We start from the raw sequence: 10,136 nt of genomic DNA on the forward strand, positions 1-10,136 counted from the left end.
ATACATGAAATAGATCACCAGTCCAGGTTTGATACACGAGGCGGGGTGCTCGGGGCTGCGGCACTGGGATGACCTTGAGGGATGGGATGGGGAGGGTCAGGATGGGGAACACATGTACACCCATGGCTGATTCATGTCAATGTATGGTAAAAACCACCACAATATTATAAAGTAATTAGCCTCCAACTAAAATTTAAAGCGGGGGGGGGGGGGGGGGGGGGGGCTGTTTCCTGCCATCAGAGGCAGACGCACGGTTACGTATCAGCGGAAAGCCGTTCTAGAGAGTTTGTTTCCGGCAGGCCAAGCTGTGAGCCGGTTCCCGCGGGAGTCGTTTCAAATACGGATAGGCTAAACAAGCGGTGTGAGACCGAGAGTTCGCGCTTTTCTTCAGGCATGAGTCATGAGGCGGTGAAAAACGTACAGGAGGTGGATCAGCAGTTGGCTAATTTAAACCTGAATTCTGATAATAATCAGAGTGGAGGAGGAAGTACAGCTAGCAAAGGGCGCGATATACCTCCTCACTTAAGGAATAGGGAAGCATCTAAGGGATTTTATGGTAAAGACGTTTCAGGGTGGAGTTGTAGTAAAGAAAAGGATGCCTACAGCAGTTTTGGATCTCGAGATTCAAGAGGAAGACCCAGTTACTTCAGTGATCGAGGAAGTGGATCAAGGGGAAGGTTTGATGATCGTGGGCGGAATGACTGTGAAGGTATTGGCAGTCGTGACAGAACTGGCTTTGGCAGATTTGAGCGTAGTGGACACAGTCGGTGGTGTGATAAGTCGGATGATGATGATTGGTCAAAACCACTTCCACCAAGTGAACGCTTGGAGCAGGAGCTCTTTTCTGGAGGAAACACTGGGATTAACTTTGAGAAGTACGACGATATACCAGTAGAGGTAACTGGCAATAACTGTCCTCCACACATTGAAAGTTTCAGCGATATTGCAATGGGAGAAATTATTATGGGAAACATTGAGCTTACTCATTATACACGTCCTACTCCAGTGCAAAAACATGCCATTCCCATTATTAAAGAAAAAAGAGACCTGATGGCTTGTGCCCAAACAGGGTCTGGGAAAACTGCAGCATTTCTTTTGCCCATCTTAAGTCAGATTTATACAGATGGTCCAGGCGAGGCTTTGAAAGCTGTGAAGGAAAATGGAAGGTATGGACGCCGTAAGCAGTATCCAATCTCCTTGGTTTTAGCCCCAACAAGAGAGTTGGCTGTACAGATCTATGAGGAAGCCAGGAAATTTTCATACCGATCTCGACTTCGTCCTTGTGTGGTATATGGTGGTGCTGATATTGGTCAACAGATTCGAGACTTAGAACGTGGATGTCACTTGTTAGTTGCCACTCCAGGACGTCTGGTAGATATGATGGAAAGAGGAAAGGTTGGGTTAGATTTCTGCAAATACTTGGTGTTGGATGAAGCTGATAGGATGCTGGATATGGGATTTGAACCTCAGATACGTCGTATAGTTGAACAAGACACTATGCCACCAAAGGGTGTTCGCCATACCATGATGTTTAGTGCTACTTTTCCTAAGGAAATTCAGATGCTTGCTCGTGATTTCTTGGATGAATATATCTTTCTGGCCGTAGGTAGAGTTGGCTCTACCTCTGAGAACATCACACAAAAAGTAGTTTGGGTGGAAGAGGCAGACAAACGGTCATTTCTACTTGATCTCTTAAATGCAGCAGGGAAGGATTCGCTGACTTTAGTTTTTGTTGAGACCAAAAAGGGGGCTGATTCTTTGGAGGATTTCTTATACCATGAAGGATATGCTTGTACAAGTATCCACGGAGACCGCTCACAGAGAGATAGAGAGGAAGCTCTTCATCAGTTCCGCTCAGGAAAAAGCTACTGCTGTGGCAGCAAGAGGACTAGACATTTCAAATGTGAAACATGTCATCAATTTTGATTTGCCAAGTGATATTGAAGAATATGTACATCGGATTGGCCGTACAGGACGTGTAGGAAACCTTGGTCTTGCCACCTCATTTTTGAATGAAAGAAATATAAATATTACAAAAGATTTGTTGGATCTTCTTGTTGAAGCCAAACAAGAAGTGCCATCCTGGTTAGAAAATATGGCTTATGAACACTATTACAAGAGTGGCAGTCGTGGCCGTTCTAAGAGATTCAGTGGAGGATTTGGTGCCCGTGATTATCGACAAAGTAGCAGTTCTGGCAGTTCTAGCTATAGTAGTGGTCGTGCAAGCAGCAGCCACAGTGGTGGAGGTGGTCCTGGCAGCAGCAGAGGATTTGGTGGAGTATACAACACCATACGAGCATGCCAGAGAGGAGCTACCCTGCATCAGAGGTATGAAGCAGCAGCTGTGCTTTGCTGGAGCAACTGTGAAGAGAGACCCCACATCCAAGCAGCATCCCACCTACTACACAGACAAAGGTTTTTAAGCTATGGTTTTTCCAGTAGTCATGAATGGATGTGAGAGTTGGACCATAAAGAAAGCTGAGCACCGAAGAATTGATGTTTTTGAACTGCAGTGTTGGAGAAGACTCTTGAGAGTCTCTTGGACTGCAAGGAGATCCAACCAGTCCACCCTAAAGGATATCAGTCCTGGATGTTCATTGGAAGGACTGATGCTGAAGCTAAAACTCCAATACTTTGGCCACCTGATGTGAAGAGCTGACTCAGTTGGAAAGATACTGATGCTGGTGCTCGGGCCTGGTGCACTGGGAAGACCCAGAGGGATCGAGTAGAGAGGGAGGTGGGAGGGGGGATCAGGATGGGGAATACATGTAAATCCATGGCTGAGTCATGTCAATGTATGGCAAAAACCACTACAGTATTGTAAAGTAATTAGCCTCCAACTAATAAAAATAAATGGAAAAAAAAAAGAAAAGAAAATATATTGATTCTGGGAAAGATTGAAGGTGGGAGGAGAAGGGGATGACAAAGGTTGAGATGGTTGGGTGGCATCACCAACTGGATGGACATTAGTTTGAGTAAACTCCATGAGCTGGTGATGGACAGGGAGGCCCAGTGTGCTGCAGTCCATAGGGTCTCAAGGAGTTGGAGATGACTGAGCAACTGAGGAACAACAATAATGACAATCCCAGCTACCAAATATAAGGTAAAAAATTTTAAGACAATAAAGGAAGACTTTCAGTTCAAGGTGGCAGAGTAGAATGGCTTGCGCTCATCTCCTCCTGCCAGATCACCGAACTCAACAGCTAGCTGCTGAATAATCATTGACAGGAAGATGCTGGAACCTATCAAAAAAAAGATAACCCATGACTAATGACAAAGAGAAGCCGCAATGAGATGGTAGGAGGGGCACAATCACGAAAAAAATCAAGTCCCATACCCTCGCGATGGGTGACCTACAAACAGGAGAGCAATAATAACAAATTCTTCCACTGTTGTGAAGGTTTTGAACTCCCAAGTCAGGCTCCTCAACCTGAGGAGGCAACAAAGGGACTGGGAATCTGCAGGGAATCTTACCTTGAACGCCAGCAGGATTTGATTATGAGACTTACACAGGGCAAACAGAGATTAGTCTTGAAGGGCTGAAACAAAGCTTGTGCACACCAACAATCAGAGGAGAGGAGCTGTGACCCCACAAGAGACTGGGTCAAAACTACCTGATAACAGATCACCAGCCCAGGTTGGGTGCATGAGACAAGTGCTCGGGCCTGGTGCACTGGGAAGACCCAGAGGGATCGGGTGGAGAGGGAGGTGGGAGGGGGGACCGGGATGGGGAATACATGTAAATCCATGGCTAACTCATTTCAATGTATGACAAAAACTACTGTAATGATGTAAAGAAATTAGCCTCCAACTAATAAAAATAAATGAAAAAAAAAAAACCTAAAAAAAAAAAATAAAAAAATAAAATTTAAAGCGAAAAATTTTTTAAAGACAAAAAAAAAATGTAGCTGGAGGTAGAAGAAGGGAAACAGGCAAGAAGAGTGTTTCAAGAAGCATGGAAGAGAAAGAAAATTTTAAAAACGACCCTGGAGAACTTCCCTGGTGGTCAAGTGGTTAAGACACTGTTCTTCCAATGCAGAAGATGGGGTTCGATCCCTGGTCAGGGAACTAAGATCCCACATGCCACACAGCGTGTCCCCACCCCACAAAATGACCCTGAACTCTAAGCCTGGGTGAACAAGAAAGTGGAGCGGGAATGTGTGTATGTCACTGGACAACCATGCACTGTCAAGAGTGTGTCTTCCAAGTTGTCTGATTCTAACAGGAGCTACTTCCCAACTCTGTAATGTGTAAGTTGTAGATAACTGATAGCACTAAAAACAATTGTATAGATGTGCCAGTAAGTTATGTCCAGTAGAGAAATAACCCCCCACTCCCTCATCCCCATGCAAAGGCAGCTTTGTATTCATTTGCAAATCCATTTTAACTTTCCTTTACACCCCATTAATTTGTGCTTTGAACTGTTTGCTGCCTGCTGTCCTCATCTGAGCTAAATAAAATCTTTAACGTGTGTGTTTCAGTTTGCTAAGCTGCCATAACAAATTACCATAAATGGAGTGACTTAAGACAACAGAAATTTATTCATTCACAGTTCGGGAGGAGAGACGCCTGAAATCAAAGTATCAGTGGGGCCATTCTCCCTCTAACAGTTTTAGGGGAAGATCCACCCCTGTTTCTCTTTAGTTTCGTGTAGTTTCTGGCAGTTTTCAGTTTCTTTTAGTTTCTTCCCCAGCTTCTTGTAGTTTCTGGCACTCCTTGTTTTGCAGATACATCACTCTAATTCTCTTTGTCTACACCCAGTATTCTCCTGTGAATCTGTCTTGAGATTTTCCCCTTACAGGGCACCAGTCATTGGATTTAGGACCTACCCTAATTTAGTATGATCTCATCTTAATTTGATTACATCTGAAAATATCTTATCCTCAAATAAGGTCACATTCACAAATGTGAATAGGGGGATACTATTCAACCTAATGTATTTACTCATATGACTAAGGAAATCATGGTTCTATCTTTTTGGAAAATTATCCCATAATAGTACTGCTGCCAGTGAAAGTCAACAGGAGATAATGGACTGGGAAAGATAAAAGAGAAGGAGTCAAATGTGTTGAGTTGGTTTACATGTGGGGCTGGAGATCAGAGAAAGAAAGACGGGAGGAGAAAACAAAACACAATGGCAAACGCTGTGTTCCATCTAATGTGCTCATTTGACAGATGAGAAAACTGAGGCCCAGAGAGCAGGGCCTCTCCCAAGGACACAAAACAGGCAATGAGCAGAAGCAGAACGCAACCCAAACTTTTTGACATTCAGCCCAGGATCCACCCACTGATTGCAAAAGGTGTCAAGAATTTCAGCATTTGGACAGAGACCTTCACATCATTTATTTCCCCTGGACAACTTTCCACATAGCACATCTTTCACATTCCCGTGTACGCACACATTCATACACATAAAAGAGAGAGTTCCCCATCATGGCTCAAAACCTAAGTGTGAAATCTCTTATTAGAAAAGCTGAATCTGAATCAAAATTCAACCATAGATAATTAGCTTACATGCCTCTCTGATTACACCATTGTGTCATCTCTTGGCTGCAAGGAGGTATCCAAACTATAGACAACTCTATAGCTATTAGTTCAGTGAAGTCGATTTCAAGATCACCACTTCAATACTTGATAACAGCACAGGTACAGAGGATCTCTGAATTCTTAGAATTTTTAAAAGCAGAAGAAATTGTGAAAATGGAAAACATCACAGTCCAAAACTTGAGTTTTTAAAATTATGGTACTGACACTATAAGCCTGGAAATATCGTAATCAAGCATCATTTTCTTGTCTAACCCTACAGTGATATTCCAGCTCCACGAGTTTATAATTATCAAATCATAAAATGTAGCTTAATTGCCACTTTCTTTTACTCTGTACTGTTGAATGTATTAGTCACGTAGCCATATTTCTTTACCAGCAAAAAAAGAGAACTGAGAAAATTTAATCATTCATTTCACAAACTTTCTTAAAACTTTAGTACTTCAGAGAAGTATCTCTCCTACTCTGCAGGAAAATTCAAATTTGCACCAGGGAAGAGAGGAGATCAAGATGGCAGAGTAGGAGGACACTGAGCTCAACTTCCCCCAAGAGCAGCAAAAATACATCTCTGTGTGGAGCAATTCTCATGAAAGCAAATGAAACTGTCAGAAAGACTCTTCTACAACCAAGGCTAGAGAGTCACACTGGAAGATGACCTCCAAGCCTGTAATATCCCCATCCTTTTCTGAGTCCCCTAGGCATATTATAGGAGTCTCAGATGAAGAAATACAGAAGGGGAACAAAAATGTATTTGATAAAATTATGGCTGAAAGAATTTTGAGCATAAAGAGGGAAACAGATGTCCAGGTACAGGAACCACAGACAGTGCAAACAAGATGAACCCAAAGAGACTCACTCCAAACCATATCATAATTAAAATGACAAAAGTTAAAAAGAGAATCCTAAAGGCAGCAAGAGAAAAACAAAGAATCACACAGGCAAGGGAATCAGCTATTAGCAAACTTTTCTGTAGAAAACTTGCAAGCAAGAGGGGACTAGCATGACATATTTAAAGTGCTGAAAGGGAAAAACCTAGGATACACTACTCAGAAAACTATCATTCAGAATTGAAGAAAAGATTTTTTAAAATTTAAGAGGGTAGAAATTATTTCAAGCATCTTCTCTGACCACAGTGGTACAAAACTAGAAATCAACCACAGAAAGATAAACAGGAAAAAAAAATGATTACATAGAGACTAAACAATATGCTACTAAAAATCAATGGGTCAGCAATGAAATCAAAGAGAAAATCAGAAAGTACCTTGAGACAAAAGACAATGAAAACAACCTTACACAATCTATGGGACACAGCAAAAGCAGTTCTAAGAGAGAAGTTTATAGCAGCACAGGCCTTTGGCAAAAAACAAGAAAAATTTGGATAAAAAACTTAACCCTCTAACTAAAAGAATCAGAAAAATAAGACAAACAAAACCCAAAGTCAGCAGAAGAAAGAAGATAATAAAGATCAGAAAGGAAATAAATAAAATAGAGATTTAAAAAAAAAACATAGAAAAGATCACTAAAACCAAGAACTAGGTTTTGAAAGGATAAACAAAATTGACAAACGTCTAGCCAGGCTCTGACGAAAAGAAAGAAGACACAAATAAACAAAATAAGAAATGAAAGAGGAGAAATAACAGCTGATACTTCTTTGTATTTTTCAGATATACAAAAAATGATAGAATATACTGTGAACAGTTAAATGCTAGCAAATATATCAATATATATTAATATGTGTGTGTGTGTAACTGAATCACTTTGCTTTGCACCTGAAACTAACACAGTATTATAAATCAACTATACTCCAATAATAAATAAATAAATATCTAGAATTTCAGACCCGGAAAGAACATGAATATCATCTGGTTCAGTGGTTTTCATCTGGGGGATGTTGCTTGACTGCTGTGGGGATAATGCTACTGGTGTCTTGTTGCGCCAGGAATGCTGTTAAAACATTTTATAACAGACAGATCAGAATCCTGCAAAAAGAATCATTCAACCCAAGATGTTAATAGTGCCAAGTCTGAGAAACCCTGATCTAGCTCAGAGGCCTGCAAACATTTTCTGCAAAGGGCCAGATAGTAAATATTTTAGGCTTTGCTATTTACAGCAAAAACAACCTTAGATAGCATGTAAATGGACATGATCTTCTTTCAACATAACTTTACAAAATTACCAACTTTCTGGATTTGGTCCATAATGGAATTCTAATTTTCTTTTCTAAAAACAATTAAATGTTTCATTCAAATGAAATATTATGTGGAATCCAAGGTGTAAAACAGATCAAAAGGATGCTTCTCAGATGAGGCAAGTGTACATTCAAGGTATTAATATCTCTTAAAGAAACCCCAGTAGTAGTTTGGCCATCCCTACCATGGGCAGCTTGGAACACTCTCATCTTGCCCAGATTCCCTTCCCAGAATGAGTTGGTCATCCTTTCCTCATAACCCTTCAGTGGTACCCTACTGTTCCTGGGATGAAGTCCCTTTCCCAGCAGACATGACCACACATAGCAGTGTGGCCCAATGGCTCTAGTCTGATTTAGAGGCTTCCAGGTTAACTACAGCTCTTACTTACTGTGTGACTGCAACTTACTGAAAGTTACTGCAACTCTCTGAGACTCAGTTTCCTTATTTACACAGAAAGAATTACCAACAAAACCTACCCCACATGATTGTTTTGAGGAGTAAATGAAATAATACATGCATAGCCCTTTCCCAATCCTAGCACATATTAGCAGTCAATCAACTGACATCATTATTATTACATGAACTTATTACTTTTAAAATATCTATTGTGTGGGGTCTTAGTTGCAGCATGCAGGATCTTTAGTTGCAGCATGTGGGATCTAGTTCCCTGATTAGGGATCAAACCCTGGACCCCTGCATTGGGAGTGTGTAGTCTTAGTCACTGGACCCCCAGGGAAGTCCCTGAATTTATTGTTTTTATTGGGCACTTGTATCTCTACAATCAACTTGAATGCCAAAGGAAGCTGGTTGGGATGCTGAGTTTATACACATGGGAGGTTTGTGAATAGAAAACTGCCCTAAGGAAGACCTATCTCGGGTTTCTACTTAGTTATTTTCGGTCCTTATTCTGCACACATACCAAGTGTGGGAGAAGGTCAGCTCAAGCTGCTTGTGTCAAAGCCTTCTGGACTCCAGGTAGATAACAGTGTGGACAAGTTTATCAGTGTTTCTGTCTAGAATGAAGATTCCCTGTCCCTCAGTCCGTGGGAAGCAGAGAAGGATGCAAAATACAGAGGTAACGGCTCCTCTGGTACCGCAGTTGCTTCCATTGGGCAGAAAAAGAGTGGCAACAGTTCGTGGTTGACACTGTTAGTTTTTTCCCCAACAGCTACGCGCCCCCTTCTTTGTTGCTAACAGAGATGTCAAGACTCAAGGGCCAAGTGCTCCAGAGGAGGCTTTTCACCAGCCCAGAGGCTAAATCTTTATCAGTTCAAGCCACTCATGACAATTCCACTCACCTGTGATTCATTGAAAGGTGAGCCTAAGGTGCCACTCTGGTCAAAAGAGGTAGAGAACAATGTCTACAAGACCATTCTCACTTCTGACATCACCTACAAGTTTGTTGGTCTCCAAGATCATGTGCAGGTACAACACAATAACAGACTAGGACTCACAGAACTTGAACTTCCCTGGTGCTCAGAAGGTAAAGAATCTGTCAGCAATGCAGGAGACTCGAGTTCAGTCCCTGGGTTGGGAAGATCCCCTGGAGAAGGGAATGGCAATCCACTCCAGTATTCTTGCCTGGAGAATCCCATGGACAGAGGAGCCTGGCAGGCTACAGTCCATGGAGTGGCAAAGAGTTGGACACAACTGAGCAACCAACACTTTCACTTTCACAGAACTCAGGATTCTGATAGGGACAGAGTAAAGCAACAAAATAGGTGATTAAAAGTTAACAGAAAAAAATATGGGAGACCCCTGTAAGTTAATGATTACTCACAAAAGCAGGTTTACTTAACCACAAAACCAAGCAATAAAACAATGGTGGCATGAGACCCACAACCTGCCCAGTGAGCTTAATAAGTTAATGATCCCTGGAACATGCTCTCTGCACGTGTGCATATGTGCACACGCACACACACACACACAATAATTTGTAGACCTAGCTTGACCATGCAGGGACCAAAAAACTCCCCTGCCCAACTGGGAGGGGGAACTGATGATGGGAGCATGACATATACTCAAGAAAGACAAAGAAGGTCTTCTCCACCCCACTTTTCCTTTGATTATAAACCTGTAGCCCAATAAGTTCTCAGGGTGTGGCACCCTCTCAATCACAAGTGTAAGCCTCACAAGCATCCTATTCTAATAAACCACTTATCTATCACTTCACCTCTCACTGATTCTTTCTGCAAAGAAATATACAGAACTAGAGCTCTTTGGAGCCTCCTGAAATGCCATCTAACAATTTCAATGGCAACTATTAAGGTTTTTTTTTTATATATATATAGCAAAAGAACATATTAAAATCAGCCAAGTTTCATAAGCAACACTGAAGAGATACCCAGCGTGGAGATTTTGATTGTTCTCTTCCAGTGGAGTCATGCAAATAGCACTTACTTC

General features: G+C 41.7%; 1 protein-coding gene across 1 annotated transcript; it reads left to right on the forward strand.

Annotated features, from left to right (window-relative positions):
- The first annotated feature begins 218 nt into the window (after window positions 1–218).
- Window positions 219–2,789, forward strand: LOC139032799 (ATP-dependent RNA helicase DDX3Y-like). The gene is given in 2 exon segments (XM_070460807.1): window positions 219–1,862; window positions 1,864–2,789. Coding segments are annotated over 2 exon segments (2,064 nt in total). The 5' UTR covers window positions 219–393; the 3' UTR covers window positions 2,459–2,789.
- The last annotated feature ends 7,347 nt before the right edge of the window (window positions 2,790–10,136 follow it).

Source organism: Odocoileus virginianus, chromosome 33 (assembly GCF_023699985.2).
Source record: "Odocoileus virginianus isolate 20LAN1187 ecotype Illinois chromosome 33, Ovbor_1.2, whole genome shotgun sequence".
NCBI classification, from domain to species: domain Eukaryota; kingdom Metazoa; phylum Chordata; class Mammalia; order Artiodactyla; family Cervidae; genus Odocoileus; species Odocoileus virginianus.